The following is an 18,848-nucleotide window of genomic DNA, read 5'->3' on the forward strand; positions in this document are numbered from 1 at the left end:
ATCAGGAAACATTTTGTTACAGGCACATTCAAACTGTGATATTTCCAAAAGAAATTTGCTAAAATGTTTGAGCCAAAGTATGATGCTAAGGATGTACTCATACACATACACAAGTTTTTCAATGGAAAACTGGAGCACTGAACACTGCTTAACAAATCACAAAATGTAAACATTTTTAAAAGTTTAAAACTGAAATGCACAACTTTGGAAACAGGAAGAAAATATTAAAATATATATAAGATTGATCAATGTAATAATTTATCACATTTTATGCTATTTATGCATATTCCAAATACTGTATTTTCATTTATCAAAACAAAATTAGTTGTCTGAAGAGCATAGATTTTGAGAAAAGTAGTTGCCTAGTTCAGAAGTTTTATACACTGAAATTCAATTGGTGCATTGGTAAAACATGCCTCAGGCAGATTAGTTATAATGCAAGTCTTCCTTTTTAATGCTTTGATCAGGTATCTGAAGCAAACCACCATTGCAATGTTTTTGTAACATTAATGAAGGACCAGTTAACAACCAATATTTCAGCCTTCTATTGCACAATTCTAAGTGCTGTTTCTATTCGCAAGTGTTTTTCACAGCAATACTTATACATATTCTGCAGGCTGTCTTTCTATAATTCAAATGACCCTGCAGGTTGCTTATCAAGTATAATTACATTAAAGCTTCAGCATAATTGTAAGACCATGTTGGTAAAACAGGTCAACAAAGTACAACTTTCTATACCTGCTAATAATGCATTATTAATATAGTAGGACTGAGTGTTAACTGTGATACATTGAGTGCTGCAATATGTAGCAGAAGGGTGGCCAGAGTATGAATGTGTGAGTGAAATCTGATGGGAGAGTTGGTATGAAGACTTATTGATTTGGAGATACAGCACAGAATAGGCTCTTCCAACCCTTCGAGCTGCACCACACAGCAACCATTGATTTAGCCCTAGCCTGATGATGGGGCTATTTATAATGCAACACACACAAAATGCTGGAGGAACTCAGTAGTTCAGGCAGCATCTATGGAAATGAATAAACAGCTGATGCTTCAGGCTGAGACCCTTTTTCACAGCTGAAAAGGAAGGGGGAAGACACCAGAATAAAAAAGTGAGGCAGTGGGCGGGGGGATGGAGGATAGCTGGAAGGTGATAGCTGAAGCCAGATGCGTGGTAAAGAAAAAGGGGCTGAAGAAGAAATCTGATGGGAGAAGAGAGTGGACCATAGAGGAAAGCGAAGGAGGAGGGGATCCAGGGGGTGGTGATAGGCACGTGAAAAGAGATAGGAAGCCAGAGTGGAAGAGGGGAGGGAGAGGGAATTTCTTTTTTAATGGAAGGAGAACTCAATATTCACGCCATCACATTGACGGCTACCCAGATGGAATATAATGTGTTGGTCAATTTATAATGACCAATTACCCTACTAACCAGTATGCCTTGGAACTGAGGGTGGAAACCAGAGAACCCAGGGAGAGCCCAGACATTCCGTGGGGAGGACGTGCAAACTCCTTAGAGATGATGTCAAAATTGAATTCTGAACTCCAACACCCCGGGCTGTAATAATGTCGTGTGAACAGCTATGCTACCGTGGTGCCCAAAATGAAGGATGGGAAGGAAGAAGTACAGTTTACTGTACTTAGGCCTCGCTAAATGATTTTCACATGTTTGGCATTATCTGCGTTTTGAAGGGGGCAACCCTTGTGCAATGTCTGAGTTCTCTATTAGACCTTGAAACAAGGTGCTGAACAAATTCATGTAAACCTCAGGAGCTGCAGTAACAATGACTATTCAATACAATGAAGTTTCAGAGACTTACTCCGGAGGATTGTCCACAAATAATGTGGCAACAAAGAACACAGAAACCATGCAATTTAGTACTACATTATTTCCACAACGGAGTAACAAACACCTTTTTACTATGATTACTACATACACTACTCCTTGCAGAAACCGGCAATTCTGCTTCACTCGGAAAAGAAGTCAATGTCGATGGGCCACAGTAGAATAAAGGCAGTGTGATACCTACTGGGAACCTAGTATGCCCTTTCATAAAGTATTTTGGGGGTTACACCCAGTTACACCTTGATGGAGCATGAGTCTTTCTACTTGATGACTACTCTTGGGTGATTTGCAGGCATATATTTGCCAGATGTGTGCATACTAGTACCAGTAGGAAGACAGTCAGAGTCGCAAAACAACTTGTGCACACTAGCTTCAACACAAGCAAAGGCGAGATATATGCCCAGTCCAGAAAACACCTGCCAGCCTTGCACACTTGTACACAACTGAATGTGTGATGTTGCACACATCTCCAACACAGTTTTGGGAGGAAGTCGGGACAAAGAAGCAGAGGACATTTTCTAATATGATAGTAATAGTACAGATTCTCAGACAGTCATATTCAGATATTTTAAAGAAAATCAGTTTCTATTTCTCGCAGTGAGCTGGTGACTTTGCTGATCTCTTCTCCAGCAGGTATTAGAGAATAAACACAAGAAAGTCTGCAGATGTCAGAAATCCATAAAAACACACACAAAATGCTGGTGGAACTCAGCAGGTCAGGCAGCATCTGTGGAAAACAATGAACAGTGACATCTTCCAGCCAAAACCCTTCGTCAGGACTGAAAAGGAAGCAGGGAGGGGAGAGCCAGAATAAAAAGGTGGGAGGAGGGGAAGGAGGGGAAGGAGGCTGGCAGGGATGTGATAGGTGAGGCCAGGTAGGTGGGAAAAGTAAAGGGCTGGAAAAGAAGGAATCTGATAAGAGAGGAGAGTGGATCATAGGAGAAAGGGAAGGAGGAGGGGACCGAGATGGAAGTAATAGGCAGATGAGATGACGTAAAAGACCAGAGTGGAGAATAGAAGAAGAAGAGGGGGGAGAAGAAAAAAAATTACCGGAAGGAGAAACTGATATTCATGCCATCAGGTTGGAGGTTACCCAGACAGAATATAATGTGGTGCTCCTCCAACCTGAGGGGGGGGGGGCGCATCTTGGCATAAGAGGAGGCCATGAACCAACACTCCAGAATGGGAATGGCAATTAAAACATTTAGCCACAGGGAAGCCATGCTTTTGGCGGATGGAGCAGAGGTGCTTGACGAAGTGTTCTGAAGTTGTCTCTGGCTGTTACTGAGATGCTGGTATGTCTTCTGGATCCCTTTGAATCAATGTTCAAGCAATACTCACAGGGATATTTTGAATTATTTGGGATGTACTATCTGGGAAGTGAAAGTCAAAATTCATAGAATGACCAAAAAATCTCAACAAAATATTTCCAAAGCTTTGCAATTAATTTTCCAGACACAACCAATGGAAATAGAGCTTTCAGAAAGCTGGGAGGTTGCAGTGATTTTCAGAGGTTGCCTATCAATTCTGCAACTCTTTCCATTTCCATTGCTTTAAGCCTGGAAACCCTATTCAGAGCAAGTTAAATTTCCAACATCCTGTGAAAAGCGTTTTTAATGATTGATTACCATCTTGAAGATGCCTCTCCCAAGGAGATTTCTACATTTACCAGATGCAATGGATTAAATCTGGAAATCGTCAAATCTGAATCAGTAAGCGTATTTAAACTAGCCCAAAACTAACCACTCTAAGTGATTAAACTTTTTTTTTCTGTATCAGTGCTACTGAGATCCTTTAGGGCTTCATAGAGAATCCTGTTGAAAATTAATGAGAGATTTAGTCTTATTTTACATCAGCTATCATAGTCTACTTTTATTTCATCCTGATCGTGTTAGCTTAAACAAAACCTGTAATGACTTCCGCTAATTAGGTTTTATTTGTTATTAGGCTCACAACAGAAATCTGCTGTCCATCGATTTTGACCGGGTCACCAGGATCGGAAAGATTTACGACGACCATCGCAAATTTACTCTCAAGATCCAGTACGACAGATCAGGGCGTCCAGTTCTGTGGAAACCCAGTAACAATTTCAATGAGGTCAATGTCACCTATTCCCCGATGGGACTGGTGACAGGTATTCAACGAGGAACTTGGGTTGAAAGAATGGAATATGATCAAAGTGGCAGAATTATATCCAGAGTGCTGGCAGATGGAAAGATATGGAGTTACACTTACTCAGAAAAGGTAATACAAAAGTATTGCTTTGTGGTTTCAAAACAGTTAACGTCTAGTGTTTCTAGCAAAAATATCTTTGCAAATAAGACACAATGCATGGACTGAGGTTGCTGTATAATCACATGCTGAAAGTGCAAATCAAAGAAGAACTGAATTTGATTCTCCTTTCTCAGGAACATGTGGGGAGAGAAACTGAAAGTTCTGTGGTTAAGTGATGTTGCACTATGTGTTTATATTGAGCCAAGAGACCACCTACACTCAATGCAAGTGCTGTGAATACCCCAGTGTGATTGACTGCTGTAATAGTGTAGCTCATTTCTTTCTAATTACTTATTCAGTTCTCCTTTCTCCAGGGTTTTGATTTTAGTAACTTTTCTGGTTAGGCTAATGCCCAGCAAGATTTCCACTAAACACGTGCCTGACTGATGTGAAGCTCACTTCCTGCCACAAGAAGTGCAGCATACCATGCCACGTGTCACTTCCTGCAGTTCCACTCCCATCCTGCCAACATGTGACACGTTTCCAGTCAAAAAAAAATCTGTGTTTAATTAAACTCATTATTCAAAAAGCCAAAAAACAAATTTGATGAACTATAGAAGAAACAAATCTTAAAACTGCTGTAAACACCATAGGATATTTCATCACAAGTAGCTACTAAATTAAGGATTAAATTTAATTCCAAAAGCAGGAAAACGAATGGGACTAAAGTTATATGTTAAAGCACTGCAGCCAAAGACCTATTCCAGTGCTCTAATACCGGTAATCTGATTGTTTTAAATTAAGGCTCTTTATCAAGTTTAGGCTCAGGTAGTACATTAGAAACATTAGTATTGAAAGGAGCTGTAGAGAGTCTGCCTTGCGATGGACAATTTCTCACCCCCAATTTCTTCCATTTATGAAATGTCTACGATCTGGCTGGTAGAAGCATATACATGAGAAACATTCAGAAGTTCATAGTTGCACAGGAAAATATTCAGAGCTGTGAAAAATAAGTAGGAAATTAGATCAGTTAAATAGCTTTTTCAAAAGAGTTGGCATAGTTACGGTGGAATGAGCGGCCATCTTCTGCATTGTCATAGAAACATACATCTTGGAAACTGGCCAACAAAATCCACTGACTGTTAAACACCCACTTTACACTAATCATACATTTATTCTATATTTTATTCCTCACATATTCTCCTCAACTTTCCCCATATTCTACCATTTCCCTACACATGAAGGGTAATTTTAAATAGCCATTTAACCCACCAACCTACATATCTTAGGAAATCCATATGGTCACAGGGAGAATGTATAAACTCCCCTCAAGTTTATGTTGGAGCTGTTGATTCAGATCTATACTGAACATTTCTTGTTAAGCTATCAAGTTTCAGTTTATTGGAAAGAATTTTACAGACATTTTAACATTGTTAAAACATTGGAGTGCATATTATTTTATCATTAAAAAAGCATACCATGCACAAAGATCAAAATGCTCCATCCATCGTGCTAGGAGAAATTCAAGAGAGTAGCACATCGTATTGTGCTAAAATACACATGCCACCAAATTACTAATTATACTTCTCCGTCATTATTCAAAACCAACTTAAAACTTAAGATACCTTTAAGATGTGGATAAAAAATTCCTTTTTTAAAACTTGTACAAGATAGCTTGATGAATTATTTTTAATTGGGGAAAGGCAAATTATGAGGCTATAAGGCTAGAACTTGCGGGTGTGAATTGGGATGATGTTTTTGCAGGGAAATGTACTATGGACATGTGGTCGATGTTTAGAGGTCTTTTGCGGGATGTAAGGGATAAATTTGTCCCGGTGAGGAAGATAAAGTATGGTAGGGTGAAGGAAGCATGGGTGACAAGTGAGGTGGAAAATCTAGTCAGGTGGAAGAAGGCAGCATACATGAGGTTTAGGAAGCAAGGATCAGATTGGTCTATTGAGGAATATAGGGAAGCAAGAAAGGAGCTTAAGAAGGGGCTGAGAAGAGCAAGAAGGGGGCATGAGAAGGCCTTGGTGAGTAGGGTAAAGGAAAACCCCAAGGCATTCTTCAATTATGTGAAGAAAAAAAGGATGACAGGAGTGAAGGTAGGACCAATTAGAGATAAAGGTGGGAAGATGTGCCTGGAGGCTGTGGAAGTGAGCGAGGTCCTCAATGAATACTTCTCTTCGGTATTCACCAATGAGAGGGAACTTGATGATGGTGAGGACAATATGAGTAAGGTTGATGTTCTGGAGCATGTTGATATTAAGGGAGAGGACGTGTTGGAGTTGTTAAAATACATTAGGACAGATAAGTCCCCAGAGCCTGACGGAATATTCCCCAGGCTGCTCCATGAGGTGAGAGAAGAGATTGCTGAGCCTCTGGCTAGGATCCTTATGTCCTCGTTGTACACGGGAATGGTACCGGAGGATTGGAGGGAGGCGAATGTTGTTCCCTTGTTCAAAAAAGGTAGTAGGGATAGTCCGGGTAATTATAGACCAGTGAGCCTTACGTCTGTGGTGGGAAAGCTGTTGGAAAAGGTTCTTAGAGGTAGGATCTATAGGCATTTAGAGAATCATGGTCTGATCAGGGACAGTCAGCATGGCTTTGTGAAGGGCAGATCGTGTCTAACAAGCCTGACAGAGTTCTTTGAGGAGGTGACCAGGCATATAGATGAGGGTAGTGTAGTGGATGTGATCTATATGGATTTTAGGAAGGCATTTGACAAGGTTCCACACAGTAGGCTTATTCAGAAAGTTAGAAGGCATGGGATCCAGGGAAGTTTAGCCAGGTGGATTCAGAATTGGCTTGCCTGCAGAAGGCAGAGGGTGGTGGTGGAGGGAGTACATTCAGATTGGAGGATTGTGACTAGTGGTGTCCCACAAGGATCTGTTCTGGGACCTCTACTTTTCGTGATTTTTATTAATGACCTGGACGTGGGGGTAGAAGGGTGGGTTGACAAATTTGCAGACGACACAAAGGTTGGTGGTGTTGTAGATAGTGTAGAGGATTGTCAAAGAATGCAGAGAGACATTGATAGGATGCAGAAGCAGGCTGAGAAGTGGCAGATGGAGTTCAACCCGGAGAAGTGTGAGGTAGTACACTTTGGAAGGACAAACTCCAAGGCAGAGTACAAAGTAAATGGCAGGATACTTGGTAGTGTGGAGGAGCAGAGGGATCTCGGGGTACATGTCCACAGATCCCTAAAAGTTGCCTCACAGGTGGATAGGGTAGTTAAGAAAGCTTATGGGGTGTTAGCTTTCATAAGTCGAGGGATAGAGTTTAAGAGTCGTGATGTAATGATGCAGCTCTATAAAACTCTGGTTAGGCCACACTTGGAATACTGTGTCCAGTTCTGGTCACCTCACTATAGGAAGGATGTGGAAGCATTGGAAAGCATACAGAGGAGATCTACCAGGATGCTGCCTAGTTTAGAAAGTATGCATTATGATCAGAGATTAAGGGAGCTAGGGTGTTACTCTTTGGAGAGAAGGAGGATGAGAGGAGACATGATAGAGGTGTACAAGATAATAAGAGGAATAGATAGAGTGGACAGCCAGTGCCTCTTCCCCAGGGCACCACTGCTCAATACAAGAGGACATGGCTTTAGGGTAAGGGGTGGGAAGTTCAAGGGGGATATTAGAGGAAGGTTTTTTACTCAGAGAGTGGTTGGTGCGTGGAATGCACTGCCTGAGTCAGTAGTGGAGGCAGATACACTAGTGAAGTTTAAGAGTCTACTAGACAGGTATATGGAGGAATCTAACGTGGGGGCTTATATGGGAGGCAGGGTTTGAGGGTTGGCACAACATTGTGGGCTGAAGGGCCTGTACTGTGCTGTACTATTCTATATTCTATGTTCTATGTTCTATTTTTTGTTTCATTAAATGCATTTTATATATATACATATACATACATACATACACACACACCCACACGTATATACAGTTCCTATAAAAAGTATTCACCCCCCCACCCCAGAAGTTTTCATGCTTTATTGTTTTACAACATTGAATCACACTGGATTTAATTTGGCTTTTTTAACACTAATCAACAGAAAAAGACTCTTTTTGTGTCAAAGTGAAGACAAAGTGATCTAAATTAAATACAGATATAAATCACAAAATAATTGATTGCATAAGTATTCACCTCCTTCAAGTCAGTATTTAGTCGATGTACCTTTGGTGGCAATTAGAGCCTTCAGTCTGTGTGAATAGCCGTCTATCAGCTTTGCACATCTGGACATTGTAATTTTTCCCTATCTTCTTTACAAAACTGCTCAAGCTCTGTCAGATTGCATGGGGATTGTAACTGAGCAGCCTGTTTCAAGTCCAGCCACAAATTCTCAATGGGATTGAGGTCTGGACTCTGACTTGGTCACTCCAGGACATTAACCTTGTTGTTTTTAAGCCATTCCTGTATAGCTTTGGCTTTTTGCTTGGGGTCATTGCCTTGCTGGAAAACAAATCTTCTCCAAGTTGCAGTTCTCTTGCAGGCTGCATCAGGATTCCTCTGTATTTTGCTGCATTCATTTTACCCTCTATGTCCACAATCCTTCCAGAGCCTGCTGCAGTGAAGCATCCCCACAGCATGGTGCAGCCACCACCATGCTTCAAGTTAGTGATGGTGTGTTTTTGATGATGTGTGGTGTTTGGCTCACACCAAACATATTGTTTAGTCTGATGGCCAAAAAGCTCATTTTTGGTTTCATCAGACTCTAAAACCTTCTTCCAGCTGACTTCAGAGTTTTCCACATGCCTTCTGACAAACTCTAGCCAAGATTTCATGTGAGTTTTTCTCAACAGTGGCTTTCTCTTTGCCATTCTCCCATAAAGCTGTGACTGGTGGAGAACCCGGGCAACAGTTGTGTGCGCAGCCTCTCCCGTCTCAGCCACTGAAGCTTGTAAATCCTCCAGAGCTATCATAGGTCTCTTGGTGGCCTCCCTCACTAGTCCCCTTCTTTCATGGTCACTCAGTTCTGGAGGACGTCTTGCTCTTGGCAGATTTACAGTTGTGCCATATTCTTTCCAGTTCTTGATGATTGACTTAACTGTACTCCAAGGGATATTCAGTAACTTGGAAATTTTCCTGTATCCATCTCCTGTTGTGTGCTTTTCAATAACCTTTTTGTGGAGATGCTTGGAGTGTTCTTTTGTCTTCATGGTGTAGTTTTTATCAGGATACTGTCTCAGCAACAGTTGGACCTTCCAGATACAGGTGTATTTTTACTACAATCAATTGAAGCACCTTGACTGCCCACGATGATCTCCATTTAACTAATTATGTGACTTCTAATACCAATTGGCTACACCAGTGATGATTTGGTGTGTCATATTAAAGGGGGTGAATACTTAAGCAATCGATTATTTTGTGTTTTATAATTATTTATTTAGGTCACTTTGTAGAGATCTGTTTTCACTTTGACTCGAAAGAGTCTTTTTCTGTTGATGAGTGTCAAAAAGCCAAATTAAATCCACTGTGATTCAATGCTGTAAAACAATAAAACACGAAAGCTTCCGGGGGGGGGGGTGAATACTTTTTATAGGCACTGTATATTATTTCAGAATCAAAATCAGGTTCATTATCACTGACACATGGCATGCAGATTTGTTTTGCAGCAGTATATTGCAGACAATGAAATATAAGTTTCAATAAGAAAAATAAAATTAGATGAAATAATAGAATATGAGAGCAAAATAGTGGGATAGTATTCATTGGTTCAAAGGCTATTCAGAAGTATGATGGCAGAGGGGAAAAAGCTGCTCCTAAAATATTGAGTGTGCATCTTCAGGCTCTTGTACGTCTTCCCTGGTGATATAATGAGAAGATGGCACATTCTGGATGGATGCTGCGTTCTTGAGGCTCTGCCTTTTGAAGATGTCCTCAGTGGCGGGAAGGCAAACATCCATGATGGAGCTGACTAAGTCTACATCCCTCTGAAGTATTTTTTTGATCCTGGAGTTTGTATTGGAGCCTCCATAGCAGGCAATGAATGCTCCCCATGGTACATCTGTAGGAATTTGCTGGAGTCTTTGGTGCCATGCCAAATCTCCTCATTAGTTGTATCTAATTTATATTTATTACTTTTATATATAAAGAAGCAACTTAAATGTTGGGATAGTTAATTTATTTATTTTCAAATGTATCTCAGACTATTTTAAGGAAGGAGAAGTATTAGAAAAAGAATTTTAAAATATGTGTCTAAAACTTGATATAAAAATGGAATGCTAATATTGCTCAGCAAGTCTGCGGATAGCTAAAGATATAAAAGACTCACAAAATGAGCAGATAATGGTCTGCACCCTGGAGAGGTCTTTGCATTTTCTCGACTGAATATGGAGTGTTCTCGTCATCAAGTTTTCATTGCTTCTCTCCTCTTCTGGTCTCCTGTTTTAAACATTCCAAATATCTCTAAATTTATCTTTTACTCTTCTACTTGCCACATTACTTCTCCCTTCTGTAATATGTCATCGTGCTTTTATCACTTGCCCTCCCTGTTATTATTTTGATGACTCGTGCTGATTGTTACTGCTTTTCCATCTTAATGTTAGGTGTACATACATACTTCTGAGTAAATTTGAAGGATCTTTTCTGTGTAAGCAATATTACTGAATATTTAAGGCAGATCAGACAACGAATCTAGTGACATGCCACATTGAAATATTGTACCATACTGTTACAGGGCAGATGAATTTTTAGATTATGGATAGTGCATACATGGACACATTTCCATATTGTCATTAGATGTCAATATTTTATTTATTTCTTTATTTTATTATAATTAGAGAAGGGTTGAGTAGGCCCTTCAGGCACTTTGCAACGCAATGCCCCAGCTATCCCCCAAATCCTGGATTTAACCCTAACCTAATCATGGCACAATTTACAATGACCAATTAACCTACTCAGTACACCTCTGGACTGTTGGAGGAAACAAGAGGACCCGGGGAAAACCCACGCATTCCACAGGGAGGACGTCTAGGCTCCTTACAGAGGATGCTGAAATTGCGCTGCAAACTCCAACACCCTAAGATATAGCAGAATCACACTAACTCCTACGCTACCATGGTGCCCAACTAACTGTACTGGAACAAATTGGCCGGCGATGCAAGCAGTTTAGAAGCCAAAATGGGATATTTTCTGGTTCTATGGCCTTTGTTAAATCCAATATTCTCAACCATTTCATGATACCATATGAAGTGAATCAAATTAGTTGAAGGCCGGTTTCTGCAATGGTTGACACTCAGGAGGCATCCAAGAAGGATATCTTCTTAGGAATGGCTGGACAAAGGCAGTTTTGACTTTGATGAGGATAAGATGTTCTTGGACCTCTTCTTTGTGTTAACCGCTGAATTATCCATCACCATTTATGAAAGAGAGAAGGTTTTGCTGCAGTTGTTACAAGCCTGGGGTAAACTTCTTCTGGCTATCCTGTACAGTTCTGGTAACCTTATCTTGGCAAGGCATAAGAGAGATACAACACAGAATCACTGGAATGTAACCAAGACTCCAAGGACTAAATTATGAAGATAGATTGTATAAACTATCCGAGCATTTCCTGGATATGGACAGAAGGACAATTTTCAGGTTTTTGACATAAAGTGATGGTGTGAGTAAAGGAATTGCTTCCATCTAGAACAAGGGGAGATAACTTTACAATAAGAAATAGGTTTCCCATAAAATCCCAGTTAACGTTTTTCTTGACTGGCATATCCAGGTGTAAGGACCCGGCCAGATAGATGGAGTTGAGCTAAAGATCAGGCATGATCTCGCAGAATAGCAAAACATATCCTGGGAGTTGAAAGGCCTATTCCTGCTTCCATGTTCCTTTATTACAGATGAAAAAGCATTTCAAAAGGAATAGAGCAAAGAAGTGGAGAAGAGCAAACATAAACACATGCGCACATTTGCAAATACACCTACACATATAAGACACGCGTAAACAGAGGAAACAAAATGGAAATATCATGAAATTAAACAAGATGTGATTAAAAGATAAGTAATGAGAAAAGTTTTTGTGGTCAGCAGGTACAGGCTAAGGTAAGTACTGGAGCAAGTCCATCAGAATTGCACTACGTAAAGGTGAGACTTATACTTGTAGTTACGGTCTAATAGGCTGTATCCTGGGATCTCCCTGCCTTTCTTCCACCATGTTCCTAACATGGATAACCTCTGCTAAAGTTTCCACGCCCCTTACATCACTGCTATTTTGCTGTGATCACATGCACCTCTTCAGAGTTCACCTTTTGTTTCTTTCTTGCATGATAGCATCATTCATCTGGTTATGAAATAACTTCTTCCCCTTTCTCTTTCCCTGACTCAGTTACTCTTGTAGAGGAGTTGCTTATTTGTCACATCTTTCAACAGTGAAGAGGGAGGTTTCATATATTAATCTTGCTGAGTGGTTTCGTATAACTTTTGTTTATAATGAGTGATGGTTGAATTGGGATCTCGCTTTGTTCATATTCATCTTCATGCAGTCAACTTTAAATTTAAACAGTGTGAGCAGCACCTTTTCTATTGTGGGAATAATTCAATTTATTACAAGTAGGTGAAAAAATGTGTTCAGGAAGGACTGCCCCTGAGTACTTTTTGCACCTGATTTAATTTGAATTCACAATCTCAAAGATGTCAAGGACATATGGTATGAGACCACACTCACCAGGAATGAGTTCCCCCATTGTACCTTTCCACATAACATTGGCATTATAAATTGTAGAGTAATTTTACCTTAAATAACTGTGTTATGCCTTGAAATTGTTTCAGGTATCTGGAGCTGTCATCAAGTAACTATTTTTTTTTTATTTTTCAACAGTCTGTGACACTTCTATTGCATAGCCAGCGAAGATACATTTTTGACTATGATCAAACTGATAGACTTTTCTCAGTCACCATGCCGAGTATGGTTCGACATACCATGCAGACCATTTGCTCTGTAGGGTATTATAGGAACATCTACACTCCGCCTGACAACAGTGCCTCCATCATACAGGATTACACAGAGGATGGGCGCCTGCTGCAGACATTATTTCTTGGCACCGGACGAATGGTGGTCTACAAATACACTAAACTGTCCAAGTTTTCTGAAATTCTTTACGACACCACTCAAGTCAATTTCACCTATGACGAAGCAGTTGGAGTGATTAAAACAATCCAGCTGATACATGAAGGGTTCACGTGCACAGTCCGATTTAGACAAGCAGGCCCACTTGTGGCTCGACAAATCTTCAGGTTCAGTGATGAAGACCTTGTTAATGCTCGTTTTGACTACAGTTATAATAACTTCAGAATTACTAGCATGCAGGCTATGATTAATGAAACTCCACTGCCCATTGATCTTTATCGGCATGACGATGTCTCGGGCCGGTCAGAACAATTTGGTAAGTTCAGTGTGATCTACTATGATCTCAACCAGATTATAACCACCACTGTTATGACACACACCAAGAAATTCAATGCCAACGGTCAAGTGAGAGAAGTCCAGTTTGAGATCCTGAGATCAATTACATACTGGATGACAGTTCAGTACGATAACATGGGAAGAATGATAGTATGTGAAATAAGAGTGGGATCGGATACCAATCTCACAAAGCATGCCTACGAATATGATGCCGATGGACAACTACAAACTGTGTCAATTAACAACAAACCTCAGTGGCGCTACAATTACGACTTAAATGGAAATATTAACCTGGTGAGCTATGAAAATGGTGCTCACCTAACCCCACTGAGGTATGACCTACGAGATAGGATTACCAGGTTTGGAGATGTCCTGTACAAAATGGATGAGGATGGCTTCCTCCAGCAGAAGGGAGATACCATATTTGACTACAATTCCAATGGTCTGCTCATCAAAGCATACAGTAATATGAAAGGCTGGAGTATATTATACCACTACGATGGACTTGGAAGACGCGTCGCCCGCAAGACAAATACAGGACAACACTTGCAATTTTTTTATGCAGACCTCATTAACCCAACCAGAATCACTCATATTTATAACCATACAAACTCAGAAATCACATCACTCTACTACGATCTTCAGGGTCATCTCATTGCTATGGAAATCAGCAATGGCGAGGAGTTTTATGTCACCTGTGATAATACAGGAACTCCCCTAGCTGTGTTCAGTAATTCTGGACAAGTTATCAAACAGATGCAATACACACCTTATGGAGATATTTACCAAGACTCCAACTCAGATTTTCAAGTGATTATTGGTTTTCATGGAGGGCTTTATGATCCCCTGACCAAGCTCTTGCATTTAGGCCGCCGTGATTATGATGTTTTGTCTGGCCGTTGGACTACACCGAACTATGATCTCTGGAAAGACTTAAACAACAATCTATTTCCATTCAATCTGTATTCATTTGAAAATAACAACCCGGTCAGCACTGTTCAGGACATCACACAATTCACAACAGGTAAGGAATATCATAAAGCTTGATATTTGTCTGAAATATCTCTCTGCAGTAAGTATACCATAAAAACCTGTTAAATTATCCATAGCATGTATGTAAGAGTTTGCACATCAGTTGAATTTTAGAATGTGACTCTTTAAGATGATTTGCCAAAATTGTTGGAGTGAGGAGGTATGGTTTTCATTAGAGTTGTTTTATATAGACCATAGAACACAGAATAGTATGGCAGAGTATGGATCCTTCAGTGCACAATGTTGTGCTGACTATATAAGCCTACTCCCTGATCAATCTAACCCTTCCTTCCTACACACCCAATGATCCTGCTTTTTTTCTTACACCCTTATCTTTTAAAAAGAGTCTATTAAATGCCTCTATTGTACCACCTTCTACCACCACCCTTGGCAATGCCTTCCAGACACCTACCATACGCTGTGTAAAAAAAAAATCAAACTCCGACATCCCCCCTGAACTTTCTTCCACTCACCTTAAGTGCATGTCCTGTGTGAAAAAAGGTGTTAGCTGTCCACTCTATCTATGTCCCTTGTAGCCTTATACTCTTCTATCAAGTTGCCTCATCCTCTGTCGATCCAAAGAGTAAAGCCTTAGCTTGCTCAACCTTTCCTCATAAGACATGTTCTCTAATCCAAGCAGCATCCTGATAAACTTCATTTCACCCTTTCTAAAGCTTCCAATTCATTCAATATAATTAGACAAACAGAACTGAATACAATAGTCTAACTGTGGTCGACCAGAGTTTCATAGAGCTGCAAGATTACCTCGTGGCTCTCAAATTCCACTTCTGATTAATGAAGACCAGCACACCACATGCCTTAGCTGCCTTACCAACTTGCATGGCCAGCTTTAAAGGATCCATGGACTTGTATCCCCAGATCTCTCGGTTCCTCCATGTTGTTAAGTATCCTGCCATTAACCCTGCACTCTACCTTCAACCTTCCAAAGTGTATTATTTTACACTTTTCCTATTTGCTATGTCTTCACCCAACTCCGCACTCTGCCTCTGTCCCATTATAACCCACAGCAACCATCTACACTGTCCACAGCACCTCCAACCTTCAAGTCATCCACAAACTTACTAACACTCCCTTCCACTTCCTCGTCCAGGTCATGTTTAAAAATCACAAAGAGCAGGGGTCCGCGAGCAGATCCATATGCCATTAGTTATCAAAAAGAACCCTGAAAGGGAGAAATAGAGATATTAAAAATGGAAATAGAGCTGTTTCTGAAGATGCAAGCAAAGGAGTCGCCATTTAGTGCCATCATAACTAAGCTCTCCCTCTTTTAGCTACTTTTTCCTCCTTATATACCAACATAAACTCTTCTTATCTGTTTTTCTTTCATATCTACTTGTCTTTGAGGAAATTGTCCATTAGTGGAAGACAACGTCTTTCACCTTAGTCTCTCAATTAAGTAAACTAACATTGTCTCTTCCCAGGACTCCTTAGGTCCCCAGGCAACCAGTTTCATGATTAATGTCATCCTTAACCACCATCTGCCCCACTGATTTGTAGAAATTTGTACTCTCAATTCTCTTTGCCTTTGCTTCAATTCAGTTATACTCAGGTCTATTTATACATTTCTGCTATATTTTTAGATTATGTTTGTCGAGTTCATGAGTTTTTGATAGATACCTACATCGAATTTGATATTTGATATTATCTTCAGTTTAGCTGGAGGTACTGCATCCTTTACTGAGTGATTTTCATTCTCCCAAACCTTTCCTGAGATTTATGAACTATCTCTTCAAGTATCTAATATTGCCAATGTACCATCTCATCCTTTAGTCTATTTTCCCAGTCCAATTAGACCAACATTATTCTCACACTAAACCAATTGCCTTTATTGAAGTTTAAGACACCAATTTCATATTTTAACTCTATTTGAAATTGTACAGGGATATGATTGCATTTTCATATCCTTCACCATAAGATCATTGCTAAATCCCTTTAATTACATGATCCAAAGTCTAAAACAGCCTACTCTCTGGTGAGTTGCTCGACAAATTGCCCCAACAAGCCATCCCAATTGTGTTCTGTAAACTCATCCTCAATGCCATCCTTGAAGAACTTACTAAAATCATTAAAATCACAAATAATTATTGTAGCTCTTTCTCACAGTCCACATTATTTTTTAATTAATCCTCTGTCCTTCAGTATAGCTACAAATAGAAAGTCCATAGACTACTTCTATCAGAGGCTTTCTACTCATATTATTTCAATCCCCCAACTACACCGATTCTACATCCTGAGCTTCGAAGTCAATATTTTACTCAACACTACAGTGGTTTCATCTTTTATAAACATAGCCATCCCACCTCCTTTCTTTTTCTGTCTATCCTTGTGAAATAGCAAATACTCTGAAATATTCAGTTTCAATCTTTGGTTACTTTATACAAACCTATTTATTTCTATTTCCATATCAACTCATCTATCATGTTATGATTGCTGTGTACAATGAGATGCAGACCCTTTAACTTAGTAATCCTATTTTCCCTTTGGCTCTATTTACTTCATCTTTTTATGTTGTACTCTTTTCTGATATGCTTTAGCTATCATTACCCCTGAGCTATTACATTGTCCATAGACCATAAGAGAAAGGAGCAGAATGACACCATTCAGCCCGCAAGTCTGGTCCAACATTTCATCATGGCTGATCCTGTTTCCCTTTCAGTTCTATTTTCCTGTCTTCTCCCCATAACCTTTAATGTCCTAACTAATCAAGAACCTCTCAACCTCCAGTTTAAATATACCCAATGACCTGGCCTCTACAGCCACTCGTGGCAAAGAATTCTACAGATACACCACCCTCTGATTAGGAAATTCTTCATCATTTCCATTCTAAATGGACATCCTATTCTGAGACTGTGCCTAAAATCCCTAGCTCCATACTCCCCGGGTCCTAGATTTCCCCGCTATAGGAGACATCTTCTTCACATCCACTCTTGCAACATTCGATAGGTTTCAATAAGATCATCCCTCAGTCTTCTAAATTCTAGTGAGTATCAGCCCAGAAACATCAAAACTCTTCATATGATAACCCTTTCATCCCCAGAATCATTCTCATGATGCTCCTCTGAACCCTCTCCAATGTCAGCACATCTTTTCTTAGATAAGGGTCCTACTACTGCTTACAGTACTCCGCCTGAGCCCTCACTAGTGGCTTAGAAAGCATTACATCCTTGCTTTTAAATTCCAACCCTCTTGAGATGAATACTAACATTGTATTTGCCTTTCTCACCACCTACTCAACGTGTAAGTTAACCTTTCATGAATCCTTCACAAGGGCTCCCAAGTTCCTTTGCACCTTGGATTTTTTTTCTGTCTGTTTTGAAAATAGTCTACACTTTGTTCCTTCTATTAAAGTGCATGACCATTTACTTCCCTGTACTGTATTCTGTCTGCCACTTCTTTGCCCATTCTCCTAATCTGTCTAAGCCCCACTAGTCACCGGCAGCCAACCAGGAAAGGCTCCCCTTCTTGCCACTCTTTGCTTCCTGCCAATCAGCCAATCCTCTTTCTATGATAGATTTTCTCCTGTAATAACCTGGACTCTTATCTCATGTAGCAGCCTCACATGACGCACCTTGTCAAAGTCCTTCCAAAAATCCAGTACATAATATTCACCGTTTCTCCTTTGTCTATCTTGCTTATTATTTCTCAAAGAATTCCAATAGATTTGTCAGACAAGATTTTTCCGTAAGGAAACCATGCTGACTTTGGCCTATTTTGTCTTGTGCCTACAAGTAACCTGAGACCTCATCTTAACAATCACTCCAACATTTTCCCAACCACTAAGGTCATGCTAACTGGTCTATAATTTCCTTTCTTCTGCCTCCCACCCTTTTTAAAGAGTGCAGTGACGTTTGCAGTTTTCCAGTCCTCTGGAACCATGGCAGAATCTAATGATTCTTGAAAGATCATTACCAGTGCCTACACAATCTCCCTAGTTACCTTTTTCAGAACCCTGGGGTATAGTCCACCTTGTCCAGGTGACTTACACACCTTCAGACATTTCAGCTTTCCAATCAGCTTCACATTTGTAATAGTAATTGTACTCGCTTCTGCCCCTGACACTCTCAAATTTCCAGCATTTTCTGCTAGAGTCTTCCACAGTGAAGACTGGTGCAAAATACTTAGTCCATCTGGCACTTCCTTGTATCCCTTTACTAACTCTCCAGGATTATTCTCCAGCAATATGGTATCTACTTTCGTCTCTCTTTTAGTCTTTATATATCTGAAAAACTTTTGGTGGCTTTTTTGATGTTATTTGCCTTCATATCTCATCTTTTCCCTCCTTATGATCTTTTAATCTTCTGCTGTTTTTTAAAGGCTTCCCAGTTCTCTATCTAACTTTCCACA

General features: G+C 40.1%; 1 protein-coding gene across 4 annotated transcripts in view; it reads left to right on the top strand.

The window, feature by feature from the left end:
* tenm1 (teneurin transmembrane protein 1) overlaps positions 1 to 18,848 on the top strand; it is a 2,340,669-nt gene that overhangs the window by 2,302,677 nt on the left and 19,144 nt on the right. For all 4 annotated transcript variants that reach the window (XM_063060938.1, XM_063060937.1, XM_063060940.1 and 1 more), the window contains 2 exons: positions 3,791 to 4,087; positions 12,867 to 14,475. In XM_063060938.1, the coding sequence (XP_062917008.1) occupies positions 3,791 to 4,087; positions 12,867 to 14,475 (1,906 nt within the window). The remainder of the gene's footprint in view (positions 1 to 3,790; positions 4,088 to 12,866; positions 14,476 to 18,848) is intronic.

This window comes from Mobula hypostoma, chromosome 10, assembly GCF_963921235.1.
Source record: "Mobula hypostoma chromosome 10, sMobHyp1.1, whole genome shotgun sequence".
NCBI lineage: Eukaryota > Metazoa > Chordata > Chondrichthyes > Myliobatiformes > Myliobatidae > Mobula > Mobula hypostoma.